This window comes from Megalobrama amblycephala, linkage group LG17, assembly GCF_018812025.1.
Source record: "Megalobrama amblycephala isolate DHTTF-2021 linkage group LG17, ASM1881202v1, whole genome shotgun sequence".
Classification (NCBI taxonomy): domain Eukaryota; kingdom Metazoa; phylum Chordata; class Actinopteri; order Cypriniformes; family Xenocyprididae; genus Megalobrama; species Megalobrama amblycephala.
In genome coordinates this window covers 15,312,468-15,332,327 of record NC_063060.1, presented here as the reverse complement: position 1 = coordinate 15,332,327, position 19,860 = coordinate 15,312,468, and the positions used below count along the sequence as shown (strand labels likewise).

General features: G+C 37.6%; 2 protein-coding genes across 9 annotated transcripts in view; one reads left to right on the top strand and one right to left on the bottom strand.

Moving 5' to 3' along the window:
- Positions 1-203: 203 nt before the first annotated feature.
- The window catches only part of LOC125251847 (gastrula zinc finger protein XlCGF57.1-like), a 37,439-nt gene continuing 17,782 nt past the window's right edge, over positions 204-19,860 (bottom strand). Inside the window, exons 1-3 of one of the 4 annotated variants that reach the window (XM_048164953.1) lie at positions 4,980-5,065; positions 4,552-4,729; positions 204-1,757 (exon numbers count right to left, since the gene is read on the bottom strand). In XM_048164953.1, coding sequence (XP_048020910.1) covers positions 298-1,757; positions 4,552-4,636 — 1,545 coding nt within the window. In that variant the 5' untranslated portion in view covers positions 4,637-4,729; positions 4,980-5,065 and the 3' untranslated portion in view covers positions 204-297. Of the gene's footprint in view, positions 1,758-4,551; positions 4,730-4,860; positions 5,066-19,860 lie in introns of those variants that run through there. The other 3 variants (XM_048164952.1, XM_048164954.1, XM_048164955.1) reach the window with 3 other exon arrangements.
- LOC125251850 (gastrula zinc finger protein XlCGF49.1-like) lies at positions 5,401-17,576 on the top strand. Of its 5 annotated transcripts, XR_007181086.1 has the most exons (5): positions 5,401-5,457; positions 5,678-5,845; positions 6,939-7,112; positions 7,282-7,367; positions 15,436-17,576. XR_007181086.1 is itself a non-coding variant. In XM_048164959.1 (3 exons), exons 2-3 carry the CDS (start codon positions 5,770-5,772, stop codon positions 16,095-16,097), a joined length of 738 nt encoding a protein of 245 aa, XP_048020916.1. In that variant the 5' UTR covers positions 5,401-5,457; positions 5,678-5,769; the 3' UTR covers positions 16,098-17,576. The 5 variants fall into 5 exon arrangements, 2 of the variants coding, with proteins under 2 accessions (XP_048020916.1, XP_048020917.1); XR_007181087.1 differs by lacking the exon at positions 15,436-17,576 and having other exon boundaries at positions 6,943-7,112; positions 7,282-7,578; XR_007181085.1 differs by lacking the exon at positions 15,436-17,576 and having other exon boundaries at positions 7,282-7,578.

Genomic DNA, 19,860 nt, shown 5'->3' with positions numbered 1-19,860 from the left:
TCTTAATTATTTGTTCTTAAATGATTGAAAAACTTTTTAAAATATTCTTTTTCTTTCTCACATCTATGTAAACACTTTATGCACAATTGCCATTGTGTATGAGATGTGCTATATAATTTGCCTTGCTTAATTAATTTCTAACTAATTAATTTCCTTTCCTGCTAGTCCACAAACATGAACAAAAAGCATACCTTTAAACGTTGTGGTATTGCACAGCCAGACAAGTTTATTGGACTAATATTTTGACCTCTTATAAGCTTCCTATATAGAACTTGGATCAAATTACCTTCGTTATGACTACTTCTGACAATGCTTCTTTTTATGAGCCAAAAGATAAATTGATGTGCTGAAATTCATCCCACATGAAGAGCAGTTGTATAGCTTCTCTCCAGTATGCACCCCTTCTTGTGTTAAAGTTTCTGAAGCAGTGAAAAGCTTTCCACTATGTGAAACCTTGTCCATTTTTTCTCCAATAAGGATTTGTTGGTGCCGTTTCAAGTAGCTTGCTCTGGTACAGGCATTCACACCACTATGCATTTTCTGGTGCGATTTTAAATTGCCGAGCCATTTAAAACCCTTTCCGCACAAGTAACAAAAATAGGGTCTCTCAACCGCATGATTTTTTAGATGTATCTCTAAGTGAGATGGCAAAAGGAATTTTTTACTACAGTAATCACAATTAAACAGCCTTTCTCCGGAGTGAATGCGCAGATGATTTATGAAGTTGATCCTCTCTGCGAATGCCTTTCCACACTCGGAACACTGCAGTTTCTCACCGGAATGAATCTGCAAATGACTTTTCAGGTCTCTTTGGTAAGTGAAACTCTTTCCACACTGAAGACATGTGTAAGGTCTCTCTCCAGTGTGAAGTCTTATGTGACTCTTAAGATTTCCTTTATGTGTAAAACACTTTCCACACTGAGGGCAAATGAAAGGCCGCTCTCCAGTGTGTAGCCTTACGTGAACCTTAAGGTTTCCTTTGTGTGCGTAAGTCTTTCCACAGTGATGGCACATGTAAGGCTTCTCTCCAGTGTGAATTTTCATGTGACTCTTAAGGTTTTTATTTAATCTGAACTTCCTTCCACACTGAGGGCATTTGAAAGGCTTTTCTCCGGTGTGAGTTATCACATGCCTGTTAAGGTGTTTCATGTCTGTGAAACTCATTCCACACTGATGACATATGAAACAGTTCTCCCTTGTGTGAATTTTCATGTGGCCGTTAAGGGTTACTTTTTGTGTGAAACTCTTTCCACACTGATGACATGTGAAAGGCTTCTCTCCAGTGTGAATTCTCATATGGTGCCTAACGTTTCCTTTTTGTGCAAAGCTCTTCCCACACAGTTTGCAGGTGAAAGGGCTCTCGCCAGTGTGAATTCTCATGTGGCTTTTAAGATTTCCTTTTTGAGTGAAACGTTTTCCACACTGTTGGCAGGTGAAAGGACTCTCGCCAGTGTGAATTCTCATGTGGCTTTTAAGGTTTCCTTTCTGATTGAAACTCTTGCCACACTGTTGGCAGGTGAAAGGGCTCTCTCCAGTATGAATTCTCAAGTGGCTATGAAGGTGTCCTTTACGTGTGAAACTCTTTCCACATTGACGGCAGTTGAAACAACTTTTAGATACTGTTTTAAGAGTTCTTTTTTGTGAGGAACTCTTTTCAGTATCTGTGCAACTAAAAGATTTGTCTCCACTTGTGAAATCATGGTGTTTCTCCTCCACTTCATTCAGTTCTTGACTTTCCTCTTTCAGCAGCATCAGGTCTAAAATTAACATAATAAATGGTCAAAAATCAATTCAAGAAAGAAAGGTGAAACAAGAAATAGAGGTGATCACAAGTTTAATGGCACAAAGTAGCAGACATCAAATAAATAAAGACTAGGGGCCAGATTTACTAACAGCTTGTACCAGCCCAAACCCACTTTTGGTGTTCAAATCTACAGTAAGGATTTACTAAAGACACAGTCATAAATTAGCAGAAAAGAGTGGTTAATGAACACACTAGATGCCTGGATGCCCTCGAGCAACAAGTGATGGATCTACAAGACCGCAGCAGACGTAGTAATCTCCGGCCTCTAGGGTTACCTGAAGGGGCCGAGAAAGATGACCCAATTGGCTCTCTGAAATTGTAAGTACCGACCTGGATTCCATCACTAGTGGGCAAAGAAATCGAAATTGAACATGCGCATCGAGTTTACTCCAGAGCTTCAACTAATCACTGCAAACGAGTGTTTCTTTTCAAACTGCTACGCTACAATGACAGGAGGATGGCAGCCTGGGGTTTGTTCTTACCACAGTCTGCAATAGTTATATGAGGTGGGTTTGCTTTATGTTACAGAGCTGTTCGGTGGGTGAGGGATAGGTTATATTTAAAGGTGCCCTAAAATCAGAATTTGAATTTACCTCGGCATAGTTGAATAACAAGAGTTCAGTACATGGAAAAGACATACATTGAGTTTCAAACCCCATTGTTTCCTCCTTCTTATGTAAATCTCATTTGTTTAAAAGACTTCCGGAAAACACTCGGATCTCAACATAACACCGACTGTTACGTAACAGTCGGGATCATTAATATGTATGACCCCAATATTTGCATAATGCCAGCCCATTCGACGCATTAGACAAGGAAAGGCAGTATTAACGGCTGGATCTGTGCACAGAAAAGGTAAGCAAGCAAGAACAACAGTGAAAAATGGCAGATGGAGCAATAATAACTGACATGATCCATGATATCATGATATTTTTAGTGATATTTGTAAATTGTCTTTCTAAATTTTTCATTAGCATGTTGCTAATATACTGTTAAATGTGGTTAAAGTTACCATCGTTTCTTACTGTATTCACGGAGACGAGAGTCGTTGCTATTTTCATTTTTAAAGTCTGTATAATGCAGTCTGTATAATGCAACTTCATTCTTTATAAATCTCTCCAACAGTGTGTAATGTTAGCTTTAGCCACAGAGCATAGCCTCAAACTCACACAGAATCAAACGTAACCATCTAAATAAATACTTTACTCACATAATTCGAAGTATGCATACAGCATGCATGACGAACATCTTGTAAAGATCCATTTGAGGGTTATATTAGCTGTGTGAACTTTGTAAATGCACTGTATTATAGTCGAGAGCTCGTGGGGCAGAGGGAACGCATCTCTTAAAGGGGCCGTGCTGAAAAAATCAGTGCATAGTTAATGATGCCCCAAAATAGGCAGCTAAAAAAATTAATAAAAAAAAATCTATGGGGTATTTTGAGCTGAAACTTCACAGACACATTCAGGGGACACCTAGGACTTATATTACATCTTGTAAAAAAAACAATCTAGGGCACCTTTAAGATAAGTAGACTTAAGATAATTAATTTGCTGTGGTATCACTTTGTCTCATTTGTTCAAATAATGCATTTGTTTGATACTTATGGCTGAATTGAATTTGAAGTTGTAATGTAAATAGTTTAAATGGCCCCCATTAACGTACAAGTTTTTTTTTTTTTTTGAATTATTGCAACAAAGAAAGGTTGACATTGCTTTAATCGTCATGAGATCCAAATGAGATTCCACATTTGAGGAAGGATGATGTTCATAGATGTAATAATACATTTTACAAGGTGGTCTCTTCGGCCGCTGCAGACAATAAAACTAAAGGTGTATTAATAGTTAGAAGAATTTTAAATATCTCCATACAAGACAGAAATGGTGATAATGCTGGCAGAATAATTTACATAACTGTTGTTGAGAATAGGAAGATAGCTTTTCTCTTAGTTTACACACCATGTAGTCCAGATCCAACTTTTGTCTCTAAATTATCTACCTATCTCACTGATCTAATGGAGATAGTAAAGGGAACAGATATGAACGATGTAATGTCCCATGACCTTGATAGGTGGCAATGGTGGCAATTTTTCTTATTCCCAGACTGTTTCTACTGAGCAATTAAAACAATGCATAGTCTTTTACATTAATAGAAACATGGCAGTTGGACACAAATTTAATTCACAGATTGACTGCAGCTAAAATTGAAACTGTCAGAAAAGAGTTAATTTATTATATAGATACAGAGCTGAATTTCTTATTTAAAAATCCAGACAAAACTATTATTCTTATGGTAGCAGACCTAGCCATTTATTGGCTTTAAGACTATGTAATAGCGAAAAATTTGCTACTGCAGTGAAATCTCAAATCGGTGAGGTTCTGACTGACCAGAAACAACACATTTCGTTCATTCTACTGTGAACTATACAACTCCAACTCTAAATGTGAACCAACCTCCTTTTTATTTACTCTTAATCTTCTGCATCTGTCAGAATCAGACTCTGAGATCTATAGCACTTGTTGAATTAGAATCATCAGTCAGAGGTATAAGCAAGGGGAAATCCCTTAATTTGTCTTACAGGTGTAGAACGACATGAGGGTGAGTATGACATTATTTTCATTTTTGGTTGAACTAACCCTTTAATACCAGGTATAAACAGGAGCTTATAATACTGAATTCCTCATCTAATGTCATGACTGTAATGACTGTAAGCATGGAAAAACTTAGAAATTAAAGTGAAAACCAACCTACTTGGTCCTCAGTATCTTCATTTTTCACTCTGCATGATTCTGAAATTCTTATATCTTCATTCTCTTCTTTAATACACTCCATGTTTATAACAGTGTCACGCAGATCTCAGTTGTTTCAGCTTAAGTGCTTCCTGTTTGCACGCTTTGTCATGTTTAAGATGACGAGAATAATTAACTGAAAAAATAAGTAAATAAATAAACAAACGTAAGTCTTTCTGCAACTCGTATGGGTTGCGCTTTAAACATTATGTATGCACTCAGTTTTGCACCATACACATAAAACATCACAACAGTTCATCATTCTACCTTCATTTATCGTTACTCTTGCTAAGTGACGTTATTACACTGTTGCATTACTTCGTAGGAAAAAAACAGCTCTGAATAGTTTTAAACACTTCAAATACGAATGAGTTCAAAGGATAAACCTTTCCCCAGCCGAATCCCAGCAAACACACTGAGTCTGGTGCAGCATTATGACGCCACGACACAGATCAAAATAAAAGTCGTTCATACGCTGTTTTGTAAATTAAAAATGAAATTACGTCAGTCAAGATAATATTATTTGGTGAACTTAATATTTAAATACATATGTCGTCCAATGAGGTTAAAATACACTCCGCGCCATCCCTACCAAGCGGCTCCACACAGAATGTCATTACATTATATTTAAGTAACATTACAATTAAAAATGCGTTTTGGGGCATTGAACTTAATAATTTGTAAATTGACATTGTTATTATTATGCAAATGTGTCACATATTTTGAGGACATATGTGTTTAAATATGCATTTCACCAAATAAAAATATGCTGACGTATTTAAAGATGACTTTTATTTTGATCGGTGTCGTGGCGTCATAATGCTGCAACAGGCGATGTGTCTGCTAGGATTCAGCTGAGGAAAGGTTTGTGGCTTTTTAAGTGTTTAAGTTGTTGAAAGCGATTCAGAACGGTCAAATGGATTTGAAGTTTTTTAAATTTTATTACATAAGCATAATAGTCTCAACCCATTAAAAAAAGTAATATGAAATGAAGGTAGAACGTTTGTACCTTTTAATGATTATATGAATGTGTAAATGATACAGTAACTGAAAGACTTAATTTGCATCTATTAATTCTTTTCAGTCCATTACTCTCATCGTCTTAAACATGACAAAATGTGCAAACAAGTAGGAAAGGTGAAACAGCAGAGATCTATATGACATAGGATTATAGACATGGAGTTTAAGAGTGAAGACGTACGAATTCCAGAACCATGCAAACTGAAAAATGAAGACACTAAGGACCAAATAGGTTGGTTTCCATTTCTTATTACAATGGGGTTTTTTTTCTAAAGAAATGAACAGTAATTTTGGAAAATGTTTACAGTCATATAAACTGTTATTTTATAAAGAAATGACTGATTGAAAGTTAGGACGGGTCTGTTCTCAGCTTCAGACATCATGCATACACTCTGTTCACCGAATGTCTGATGCAGGTGTGTCTAAATTTGGTCCTGGAATCAGTAAATGAGCTAAATGATAAAATACATTTTAAAATACAAATGCAATTTAAAATACAACTTCTAAATTTTTTTTCCTGTTTTCACACTATTTGGAACAGTCCAGTTCCTAAATTCCTTTAAAGGGGGGTGTAATGCTATTTCATGCATAGTGGGTTCGTTTTTTTTTTTTTTGAGTGTGTCCTTTATGACGTCAAAAGAGAGTGGAATTCCTTGTATAGGCACTTCTCCCTGATAAGCGTGCGCACACACATCACCAAGAGCATGCCCATCAACGCGTTTCATTAGGAATACGGAAGCCAAGAGATTTTTCAACTATGGCTGTGTCCCAATTCAGGGGCTGCATCCTTTGAAGGCTGCATACATCATCGAGGCAGTCTCATTTAAGAATAAGAACCATTAGATTGCAACGTAAGAAAGAAATTACAGTATTTTACACCTCACAGTGAATATCAGTCAAATTTATTACGGTTAAGTTTCTTAAATATGACATCCTTGATGACGTGCAGCCTTCAAATGCGATCTCCAGAGGATGCAGCCTCCAAAATGAGATGCCGCTCCTGTAAACAAAGGAGTGTGTTTTTGGTTGTGAGGGAAAGATTACCTTTTTCAGCTTCCCAAAGAACCCAGTGTTAAGGGAACAGAGGATAAAGTTTGTTTTTCCAAGGCAGATGCGGAGTTATGCATCTATGTTTGTTTGTTCCCGGGAATTCGGTGATGAATGCTTTGTAAACAAGTCCCAGTTCGGCCCTGGATTTGCAGATCGCGGACGGAGAGTAAAGCTGCATCAGATGTCTGTGTTTTGTTGGCAATCGGCGTGCAAGTGCATATAATGTAAACAATACGAACGTTTTTGTTCCCTTTTTATTTATAATGATGTCGCAGCTAGCGTGCGATCTCTACGCAGAAGCTGCACGCGCTCGTGACTCTAGCTCCGCCCAAAGCACTGACGGCAGACACGCCTCCAGGATCCTTCACAGCCTAGCCTATCCTGCACCAGTGACGACAGGATTTTTTTCCAAAGAAAATGGCAGGTGACAGAGGAATATACTTATAAATGTAAGTATTGTGTTTTACTCAAACTAGTGAAACAAGTGTTAAAAGCCAGGGGTCTTTCTTAAAAATGTAAATTTAACCCCTGCGTTACCACTGCACGGCTTCATTTGTTAGGTGGTCTGAGGTCTGAGGCAAAACTTAATATATGTTCTAATATTTCGTTTTGTTTTAGGGAGCAAGGAGCAGACAGCTGAGTTTATTAAAAATGAGGGCTGAAAATGTTACCGGGGCCAAAAATTCGGCCAGTGTGGCTTGGTGGTAAGACAACGAGTCAACCCATTTGTAATATTTACACTAGGTCCTCTTGTGTATTATAACAATTAGCCCTCACCCCATTTAAAGCCCACAACGATAAGGCAATAGTCTTTCACTTTGTTGTATTTTGTAGTGCTGTCATACAACCCATGTCTACAAATGTTTTGAATGATTAGTCCACTTTTAAATAAATTTTCCTGATAATTTACTCACCCCCATGTCGTCCAAGATGTTCATGTCTTTCTTTAATCAGTCGAAAAGAAATTAAGGTTTTTGAGAAAACATTCCAGGATTATTCTCCTTATAGTGGATTTCAACAGCTACCAACAGGTTGAAGGTCCAAATTGTTTCAGTGCAGCTTCAAAGGGCTTTAAACGATACCAGACGAGGAATAAGGGTCTTATCTAGCGAAACAATCGGTCATTTTCGAAAAAAATACAACCGTTTATGCTTTATAAACACAAAATATCGCCTTGAACGTACTTTCCGTTTCTGCATTCTTCAAAACGCTTAAGCTGAATGTTCTACGCCTTTCTCAGCGGCAGTTTCGTTTTTTCCGTAAGTAGAATAGGGAAGGCGTAGGACAGGGATGGGCAACTTCGGTCCTGAAGGGCCACTGTCCTGCATGGTTTAGCTCCAACCATGATTAAACTCACCTGCCTGTAGCTTTCTAGTAATCCTAAGACATTGATTAGCTTGTTCAGGTGTGTTTGATTAGGGTTGGAGCTAAACTCTGCAGGACAGTGGCCCTCCAGGACCGAAGTTGCCCATGCCTGGAGTAGGACATTCAGTGTAAGCGTTTTGAAGAATGCGTCACAGTGTACACAAGGACTAGCTATAACAGTATTGTTTTCAAAAGCGTTTTCAAAAGTTTGTGTTTTCTGGGGTCCAGATGATTTGACAGCTGCCAGATCTTCTTATCATAACTGATCATTGGAAAGGGCAGATATATCAATACTTGAAACCATGATTAGCAATGCAGTGATTGGCTGTCAGCAACATAATGACATCATATTAAAAAAAAAATAACACACACCTGACAAAAAACTTTTGGACCTTTACAAGGAAACAGCTGAGCGACTAAAATTACAAAAGTTATAATAGTTAAATGAAATGTACACTGTTTTATGTCCATTATTTCACAATTTCTAGTAGCCTAATTGTACAAGCTTTACATTTTTATTTCATGTTGTAATTAGCAATTCATTTAATTTTACCAGTAAATCAGATTTGTTACATAAAGTTTCTTAAGGGTCAAGAATATATTTCAATAGTGCAGCAGACCGCATTTTCTTATTAGTTATCTGCACCTTACTGCGTAGACATCATGTGTGAAAGTTTATTAGGTAATTATTCCCTCACAAATCTCTGTGTTTAAAGTTGTGTCTTATTATAGACTACACAACATTACATTATTATTTTCAAATTTTTAAATTATTATTAAATTATTATTGTCCCTGGTTCAATAGGGTACACTTGTAAGAAAGTAGCAGTGGCTTGGACAGACTTGAAGTATCATCTCCACTTAAAAGATGCAATCTAATCTAGTTTACATTAAATTAGCCTGCCAGGTTTGAGCTTACAGAACTGTTCCTATGACAGCAATTCCTGGATGAGCTTCGAAAAACCTAACAATCCTACATCAGTAAAATCCAGATAACAGAGTAATCCATGTATGAAGAAAGGGCCTCAGGCCCCCAAAACACAATTGTCATGTAAATAAATGGCCAAAACTAATGAAATATTATTTGATTAGTTGAAAACTAGAGATGCACCAATACTAAATTTCTCCACAAATTGATTTCTTTCTTTCTTTATTCATAAAGCACTTTCACACAACTACTAGTTTATCCAAAGTGCTGTACAATACAGGTAGAATAAAATGAATAAGAGACAACAAAACATTGAAAACATAACAATACAATTAACCTGGCTAGATAAAAGCAATTGACGTGAGATGATTTTTAAGCTGGCATTTAAATACAGGCAGAGAAGGTGTAGCTAGAAGCTGGTAAATTGTTCCATAGACTAGGACCAGCAACAGCGAAGGCTCGATCACCTCTTCAATGGAACCTAGATCTAGGAACAGTGAGGAGACCAAGATTATTGGATCTTAGAGACCTATTTGGTTTATAAGTAGAGATTGCCTTGGAGAGATATGGTGTTGCTTGATTGTGCAAGGATTTGTAAACAAAAGTTAAAATTTTAAAGGTGCCCTTGAGTGATTTGAAAAAACATTTTAAATTGTTCCCTGATATCTACATAGAGGGTATGTGGCTTTTTTATGGCCGAAAATTGTCCAGATATGGTTTTACAGCTCCATTTATAACCCCACAAATAGCCCCTAGAATGAAAAGGTCTGTTTTTGCCTTATTTGGAAGGCTCATGAATAGTAATATGGTGCTCCGCTCTGATTGGCTGTTTCACTGTTCGGCTCCTTCCAGTAGCTCACACTGATAGCGAACAAATCTGTACTGTACGGCGTGAACGATGGAGAGTTTTGGTATTCAACCTTATATGTTTGAGCCTGTTTCTGACGAAGATGCAGATGTAGAGGAACAACCAATTTTGTTGCGATTGGCCATAGACGTTTCTGAGTGGTAAGTTAGTCTTTATTTTCAGTATGCACCTGCAAAACGTAACTGTTACGTCAATGGAACTAGCATATAGCGTTAACTTTACACTATAACTCATAACGTCAGTATTTGCAACTTTGTTTTTAGCATTGTAAAAAAAAATAATTGTAATAATGTGTCGCTGTATGGTTTTACAATGATAGCTTCTTCACTTTGCAATAACAACTCTAAACAACGAACGAAAATTTGTTTCTAATATATTGACATTACCGATATGATTTTAAATTTGATTTATTTAGCCAACCAAAGTAAAGCATAGAAGACATTCCAAAAAAGCAGTGTCATGTTTACTACTCAGCTGCCGTAGTGTGATTACGATTTAGCTATTAGTAACAAAAACTTACATCGTCTATAAATATCTTTTTCCACAGGTGTACGCATACAAGTCATACAAGTTCTCAAAAATAAAAATATTTGAAAAAAAGTGACTAAATGTCTTGTCAAATGACTATCGTTTCAGTTTGAACGGTGTAGAAAGTTAGCTAGAAGGATCGAGTATCTGTAGCTATCTGTAAGCAAATAAACTAACATAGTTAGCTTCGGTGTAATGTGTTGTTGGTTAAATATAGGTCAAATTATAATTATATCCGACAAAAGAGAATTGGCATATGTATCTACGGTTATGTTATAGATTTATTTAACAAAGACAGTAATAAATTTTAACCTCACCGTTAATAGTAGTTACGTAAACTTTGCTATTTGTTACTGTACTAGCATCTTGCATTAGATCTAGACAACACTGGGTACATGGTCGTTAATGTTGTTAGCTCACTAAGAAACTTTACATTTAATCAGAAATAGTTTCTACAGCCAAGATGTGGATAAAAGCACTACTTACTGCTTGCGGGAATATAGTTGGAATTACCCCTTTCTTCAGTGTCAAACGCTGAGCGAAGCCTGCTTGATATTGTCCCAGGTTAGAAAAGCTGTCCGTGGTGAAATGGGCAGAGCAAACTAACAACTTTGAGTTAAATTGTTCCGGTATCCGGTTATAGATAAACATCAGCCATGCCTTTTGACAGTTTTTTTCTGGAGGAAGACTATGAAAAGTTTTCACATCCCCTTCACAGCCTGGAACATAACATTTATTTCCATGATCTGCCATTTTCGCTGTTATCCTCGCTTGGCTTGTTTCTTCACTCTGCTTGCAGAACTTCCGATGATTCCGCTGGGCGGTTCCGCCTGGCCTGGATCATGAGCATATGCAAATATTGGGGGCGGAGTCCCCGACTGTTACGTAACAGTCGGTGTTATGTTGAGATTCGCCTGTTCTCCGGATGTATTTTAAACAAATGAGGTTTATATAAGAAGGAGGAAACAATGGGGTTTGAAACTCAGTGCATGTCTTTTCCATGTACTGAACTCTTGTTATTCAACTATGCTAAGGAAAATTCAATTTTTGATTCGAGGGCACCTTTAAAACTAATTCTAAATTTAACTGGTAACCAGTTTAGTGAAATAAGAATGAGCACGATGTGATTAAACTTTCACCTGCCTGAAATAAATCTTGCAGTAGCATTTTGGACCATCTGTAGGCGCACTATAGAAGACTGACTTATACCATAGTAAAGTGAATTACAGTAATCTAGACAAGATTGAACAAACAAGTGAATAATCTGTTCAAACTGTTTAACAGAGAGTAAAGATTTGATTTTTGATAAATGCCATAAGTGGAAAAAATATGATTTGACCACTGCACTAATTTGATTTTCAAAACCCAGGTTGCAATCAAAAAGAACACCCCGATTTTTGGCACAAGGTGTAAGGTAGGAAGAGAAATGACCAAAATGAAGGGCACAGTCTTCATATGACTTTGAACCAAACAGAATGATTTTGGTTTTGTTCTCATTTAACACTAAGAGATTCTGCTTCAACCATATTTGTAATTCATTTATACAATTCAACTGAGGTCCTAAAAACTCTTTACTTTCATGCTGCAAGGGAAAGTACAGCTGAGTATCATCCGTATAAAGGTGGAATGACACTCCGTATTTCTCAAAGATAGCACTCATTGGCAGCATGAATATAGAAAATAAAACTGGAGCAAGAATTGAGCCCTGTGGCACCCCACAAGCGAGTGGGTGTGAGGACGAACTATGTTGGCCAATAGAAACACTACAGCTTCTGTTAGCTAAAAAAGATTGAAACCAATTCAATACCTTTCACTGTAGTCCAACACAGCTCTTCAACCTGGAAATCAAGATGTTGTGGTCAACCATATCAAATGCAGAGCTTAAATCTAGTAGCACCAGAGCCACGGTATTCCCTTTATCTGTTTCTAGTAAAATATCATTTACAACTGCAGTTTCCGTGCTGTGCTGAGACTTAAAACCTGATTGAATATTGAACCTTAAAATATTATTTGAAGACAAATGGGACTGCAGCTGGTTCAACACAATTTTCTCAAGAATCTTAGAGAGAAATGACAAGTTTGATATAGCCCTAAAGTTATTAAAGTTGGAAGAATCAAGATTGGGCATCTTTAATAATGGAGTTACTGTAGCTGTTTTTAGGCAGTCAGGAACAACCCCAGTAGTTTAGACTAGTGTTAAAGATAGTTAAAAGATCATGTCCAACAGTACTGAAAATCTGTTTTAGAAATCTAGATGGAATGATATCGAGAGAAAATGAAGTTGATCTTAAACTTTCAACAATGGCTTTACAGGATTCAAGTGAAACAGGCTGAAAATCGTTCCACAGCATCGGACTGCTTGATCTCTCAGGTTGAATAGAGTTAACCAAGGGCAAGTTCAATCTTAATTGAACAGTTTTCTCATTAAAAAAGGTACAGAATTGTTCACACAGTGATACAGAAGCATCAGGAAAAATGTTGACAGGGGGACTGAGCACAGAATCAATAACAGAGAAGAGGGTCTGTGTAAATTGAAAAAATAAACTAGATAGATATTTGGACTTTTGCTCCAACGATAGCCAGTAATTCAGAATAATATCTGCCGATACAGATAGTTTGGTTTTGGTGAATGCTTTGTAATTTCTCTTCACATTAGGCTATTTTATGAGAAGGAATTCAGTTGCAGATGAGACAAACCATAGATCCAGATTGCTTCACAAATGCAAATTCATACACAGACCACAAAGAATGATACTCGTCTTTTTTTCTTTTAGCCATTTTCATCTTTGAAATGACTAAACTTTGCATACAGATGGCGGGTATATAGTTTTCAGCTGCTTTACATTATTAAAACTGGTAAAACCTTAAGAAGCTTCTCTCCTTTTTTGCTAAAACATGAAAAAGTGAAATTCCTAATATTAATTTAAATAATTCCAAATTATGTTAAAATTTACTTTGCATTGTAGCACAGAGGTTGGACAAACCATATTTATTCACCAACCATGATCACAAACAATATGTTCAAGAATCTAGGGCTGGATTGACATGCCGCTTACGCACAGATTACACACTGCTTATGTTCATCCCTAATCCCTGTCATGTTTCACACAAAACAAAATTCTAGAGCAGATGCTAATGGAAAGTTTGGCACAGAGAAGGAGAAGGAGAGAATTCAATGCTGGATTTGCACAAAAGATTAACGTGACGGCACATGCTAGTCGATGAGTTGAATCAACTCCACAGTAACTACATAATAATAATAATAATAATAATAATAATAATAATACGTTTTATTTATATAGCGCCTTTCCAGAGCTCAAGGACGCTTTACAGTGAACAATTAACAGGGAAGAGATAATACAAGTAGACAATGATGAGAAACAATAATGGAAGTATACAGAAAAATAGTCAAGTACAAAATTACAAAACAGGACTTAAGAGACATAACATTCAGAGAAATAATAGTAATAATGCAGAGTAATCAATTAATCAAATCAGGGGTATAACATTCAGAAAATAGGTGAGTTTTGAGTAATGATTTAAATTCAGAGATATTATTGACACAACAGAGTGAGCGTGGGAGGATGATCTGCCCCCCATTGAAGAGAGGCGATGCCGAGGGACAACGAGAAGGCCAGAGTCAGAGGAACGTAGTGAGTGAGTTGGAGAATAGGGGATGAGCATATTACAGAGATAAGGGGGAGCCAAACCATGCAAAGATTTAAAAGTGAGCAGAAGAATTTTGAATTTAATACGGTAGGCAACTGGAAGACAGTGGAGATCATACAAAATTGGGGTGATGTGAGCAGAATGCTTGGTATGGGTGAGTATTCTAGCAGCAGAGTTTTGAATGTATTGTAATCTGGAATTGGAGCTGGCAGGTAGACCAATGAAGAGGGCATTACAGTAATCAAGGCGTGATGAGACAAATGCATGGATGACAGTTTCGGCGTCTTTGGTACTGTTGAAGGGATGGAGTTGGGCAATGCGACGTAGGTGAAAGAATGCAAATTTATCTACTAACCGTATAAATTACTCTGTAAGCTGTAACTTCTTCTTGAGTCTCTCCATCAGTGTCCGACTCCGGTTTGAACTGACAGTCATCATTTTGGCTGCAAGTGAGATTCTCCAGCTTTGTTGTTGAGCAACCGAAGCACGAGCTGCTACAGCTCCACCCTCTTCTGGAAAGCAGCCTGGGGCAGCAGCTCCTTTGCATTTAAAGGGACACACACAAAAACGTCGTGTTTTTGCTCACACCCAAATAGGGGCAAATTTGACAAGCTATAATAAATGATCTGTGAGGTATTTTGAGATTCACAGCCACATTCTGGGGACACCAGGGACTTTTATTACATCTTGTAAAAGGAGCATTATAGGATCCCTTTAATTAAGAGAAGTAGAAATGGTTTATCATGATTAAAATACGATTAATCGTGCAGCCCTAATAAAATGGACAGAATTTGAAATTTACCAGAACAAACTACAAAGCTCTTTGCGATTTACTGGATGGGAGGCACTCTAAAAATAACACAAAACACAAACCTGTTAACCCTGGCTTGAACTACAGGTGATTCGTAGGGTCAAAGAGAGCCTGCTTTAATGTAACAATTTTTTTTAACTGTTAATGCATTGTCTCATTAACTCGGACAGCCCAAGTTCAATGCAAGAGACATTTTCTTCACATGCAGTATGAGTTGCATTCTGACATGTTTTTCCGCCCCCTTTTGATTGACAGGATATAATCAGTCCTGATCATCGGCTGTTTTTAAACAATTGGCAGATGGCCAATGGTGAAAATAATTGCTTTTATCAGCCGATACAGATTATTGGCTGATTCTTCAATCAGTTCTTGTTGGTAACTGTGTCATGTAAACGCTCCCTTGATCAACCCCACCTGTCTGTAACTTTCTTTTCAATGAATGATGTTGAAACAAAGATCAATTCTTCAACTAGATCAGTTCTTGTTGATTAATTCATCAAGAAAAAATTGCTCTGCTGACGGCTAAAATTGCACTGTGTATGAACTTGTATAATTGGTTTTGTTCCTTTTGATTAATTTTTGACAACTACATGTTTATTTCAGAGCTGATGGATGTGAAAGTGGAAAGTCAAGAACTGAATGAAGCTGAGAAGAAACATCAGTATTACAGGCCTTGCAGATTCAAAACTGGACAAGAATCTTTTAATGGCTCACAGACAGTTAAGAATTTGCCACAAAAAAGATCTAAAAATTCTTTTACCTGCCCTCAATGTGGAAAGAGTTTCACACAAAAAGGTCACCTTAAGGCTCACATAAGAATTCACACTGGAGAGAAGCCGTTTACTTGCCAGCACTGTGGAAAGAGTTTCACACAAAAAGGAAACCTTAAGGATCACGTACGAATTCACACTGGAGAGAAGCCATTCACATGTCATCAGTGTGGAATGAGTTTTACATATAAAAGAAGCCTTAATGATCACATTGGAATTCACACTGGAGAGAGTCCTTTCACATGCTCTCAGTGTGGAAATAGTTTCACACATAAAGGTGACCTTAAGAGACACAGAAGAATTCACACTGGAGAGAGGCCTTTCAGTTGTCACCTGTGTCAAAAGAGTTTCACTCGTAAAGAACATCTTAAAACTCACACAAGGATTCACTCTGAAGAGAACCCTTACGTATGCCCTCAGTGTGGAAAGAGTTTCAAACATCTAAGTAACATAAGAAGACATATGACAATTCATTCAGAAATTAAATTACACTAATCACAGAGGTGGGTTGTAATGAAGTACATTTACTTCGTTACTTTTACTTGAGTAAAGTTTTTGAAATTTTGTACCGTTAAGAGTAGATTTAAATGTTTTACATTTAACAATACATTTCTAAAGAAAAAAAACACCGGGCGACATTCCTCTCATTACCTTATTCTAATGCAATACATATAAATGTAGTTTATTCCAAGCGCTGTCTTTTTTTTTTTTTTTTTTTTTTTTGGGGCATAAGCATGCCCCATTCACAAATTAGTCATTCTTTTTAGTCGATTCTGTTCAAAGACTTCATCAAACAAGTTGATAACTTTTTTTAAAACCTTAATTTATACATTAAATAAGCTACCATTGTTAACAGAGTATGAAATGAACACCGTTAACCCACAATTTGTGGGTATTGTGCGGTGGCGGGGACCTGTTTGTCTTGAAAAGGAATGCCTTTGCTTAGAAACAGTTAAGGACTTTGCATGCATTTGCAGAAATATACATGTGATTAAATTTTAGAGAATAAAGAAGATCCGTCAATGTATATTTGACCGTTGTTTGTGTTCAGATGCTCAGTAGCAGTCATCAGCGTGAGCACGTTCCCTTTACATGCCTTTGAGCGCAAAACTCTGCACTTACTTTATTTTGACATTGTCTAATAATCCATATGTATCTGTATATGTTATTATACAAAGCATAGGATATGTAGGCCTAATGATATTGGGGCTACAAATGAAATGCCAGAAATAATGCTTGTCTCTTCTGTGTTTGTTGCTAAGATATTTAATTATGATAATAATATAATCATTAACTTGTAGCTACTTGAGTAGTTTTTTTTCATTGGATACTTTTTTACTCTTACTCAAGTAACTATTAAGGTTATTAGTTTTACTTGAATAAATATTTCTATAAGTACTTGTACTTTTTTTATATGTAAATCCTTTATATTTAAGCACAGAGAACTCTTTTGTCACCAGGTATTTTTATATGTGGTTAAACTGATGCCATTACAACTTGGGCTACCTTTTCTAGGCTCTATTTTAAAACATTCCAATTGAAACTGTTTGATGCAGTTTGTATATTCTGTATTCTTTTAATGGTAAATACTAAATAGTGTGTATATTATTTTTTATTTTTATATTGTGCCCAGTATTCTGTGTATTGCATACACCGATCAGGCATAACATTATGATCGTGAAGTGAATAACACTGATTATCTCTTCATCACGACACCTGTTAGAGGGTGGCAGCAAGTGAACCTTTTGTCCTCAAAGTTGATGTGTTAGAAGCAGGAAAAATGGGAAAGTGTAAGGACTTGAGCAAGTTTGACAAGGGCCAAATTGTGATGCCTAGACGACTGGGGCAGAACATCTCCAAAACTGCAGCTTTTGTGGGGTGTTCCCGGTCTGCAGTGGTCCGTATCTATCAAAAGTGGTCCAAGGAAGGAACAGTGAACCGGAGAGAGGGTCATGGGCGGCCAAGGCTCATTGATACACGTGTGGAGCGAAGGCTGGCCCGTGTGGTCCGAACCTACAGATGAGCTACTGTAGCTCAAATTGCTCAAGAAGTTGATGCTGTTTCTGATAGAAAGGTGTCAGAATACACATGGCATCGCAGTTTGTTGTGTATGGGGCTGCATAGCCACAGACCAGTCAGGGTGCCCATGCTGACCCCTGTCCACCGCCGAAAGAACCAACAGTGGGCACGTGAGCATCAGAACTAGACCACAGAGCAATGGAAGAATGTGGCCTGGTCTGATGAATCACAATATCTTTTACATCACGTGGATGGCCGGGTGCATGTGCGTCACTTACCTAGGGAGCACATGGCACCAGGATGCACTATGGGAAGAAGGCAAGCCGGCAGCAGCAGTGTGATGCATTGGGCAATGTTGTGCTGGAAAACCTTGGGTCCTGCCATCCATGTGGATGTTACTTTGAGATGTACCACCTACCTAAGCATTGTTGCAGACCATGTACACCCTTTCATGGAAAAGGCCTCTTTCAGCAGGATAATGCACCCTGCCACAAAGCAAAAATGGTTCAGGAATGATTTGAGGAGCACAACAATGAGTTTGAGGTGTTGACTTGGCCTTCAAATTCCTCAGATCACCATCAAATCGAGCATCTGTGGGATGTGCTGAACAAACAAGTCTGATCCATGGAGGCCCCACCTCACAACTTACAGGACTTAAAGGATCTGCTGCTAACATCTTTTGCCAGATACCACAGCACACCTTTAGGGGTCTTGTGGAGTCCATGCCTCAACAGGTCAGGGGTGTTTTTGCAGCAAAAGGGGGACCAACACAATATTAGGAAGGTGGTCATAATGTTATGCATGATCGGTCTATATTGTATTCGACATTGCACTGCATGTCGCACTCATGATTTTCATTCACTATAGCATTAGTGTATTTACAATAAGTTGATCAGATTTGACTATAGATCTTTCTGCTGTCTGTTGGTGTAAGAAACATATTTTAAACATACATATTTTGTAATATCCACACTTGCCCCGGTCATACCCCTCACCTGCCACATAAAGGAGCATCACCAAAAGTACTGATCTCATACCTGAACCACATTAGCCCTCATTAGCCACCAAATATAAAGACCTGAACCTTCTCTATCCTTGCTAAGTCTTGTACCTTTCAAGTGCATTTGAGTGTTTCTCTTACCTGTGGATTTACCCATGTACTACCCTGCTGCATTTGTGTTTCCCCTTTATTGCCTTGTGATTTGAATTTGTCTGCTCAGATTGTTCGCTCTGATTTTGAAAGGTTTGTCCCTTCTAATAAACTCTGCACATGGATCCTTGAGAGTCTTCTGTCACATTTTTTTTTTCCAATCCATTTTGTTATTTTGACTTGGTAAAAGAATTAAGGGCATCTGTTATGATTTTGGATAACTGGATTTTTGGAGAACGCAATAAGCAGTGAAAAAGTACTCAATTTTGTACTGAGAGGAGGCTTTATGTGCGTGCACTCAATACACGCAATCCTGTGCCGAAATTCAAGTCCTGTAACATCAACAATATTCATCCTGAGCAAATAAAATGAAAGAGTGAGTGAGGGAGGCAGGTTTGTGTGTCAACTTGCTTTCAGAGAGATGAGAGAGTGAGAAAACAGCTGATATCATTTATCTAGTCAGCGGAAATTGGTATTGGAAGCGTTTATTATTATAGATATTTCAGTATCGATATATATTGAAAACTCAATATTTTTGACAACACTACATTGCTCTTTCAGATGGCTTTTAAAGGGGTCATGAACTGCATTTTTTTTTATTATTTCATAGTGTTTCCTGAGGTGAACTTGTAATGTTTGTATGATTTTTACATCAAACATTGTTATAATTTAGAAGTAAAAGGCTATTTTTCTCTGGTCTGAGGGCTTAAAAAGGCGTGTCTGCTGTGAGGCTTCAGTGTAAACACCCACTGCTGTGATTGGCTGGCATGTTTGCATATGAAATAAGTCTTACATGTAGAACTGGTACTTCCAAGTAGTTAGGGATTGAAGTGTTAGAAGCAGGAAAAATGGGAAAGTGTAAGGATTTGAGCAAGTTTGACAAGGGCCAAATTGTGACGGCTAGACGACTGGGGCAGAACATCTCCAAAACTGCAGCTTTTGTGGGGTGTTCCCGGTCTGCAGTGGTCTGTATCTATCAAAAGTGGTCCAAGGAAGGAACAGTGAACCGGTTGAGAGGGTCATGGGCGGCCAAGGCTCATTGATGCACGTGTGGAGCGAAGGATGGCCACTCAATACACGCAATCCTGT

What these genes read in the sequence shown, in the direction of transcription:
- LOC125251850 (XM_048164959.1), top strand. Translation starts at nt 5,770, where the DNA reads ATGGAGTTTAAGAGTGAAGACGTACGAATTCCAGAACCATGCAAACTG. An exon ending in AGACACTAAGGACCAAATAG is followed by an intron (nt 5,846 to 15,435) that starts GTTGGTTTCCAT and finishes TGTTTATTTCAG; the next exon opens with AGCTGATGGATGTGAAAGTG.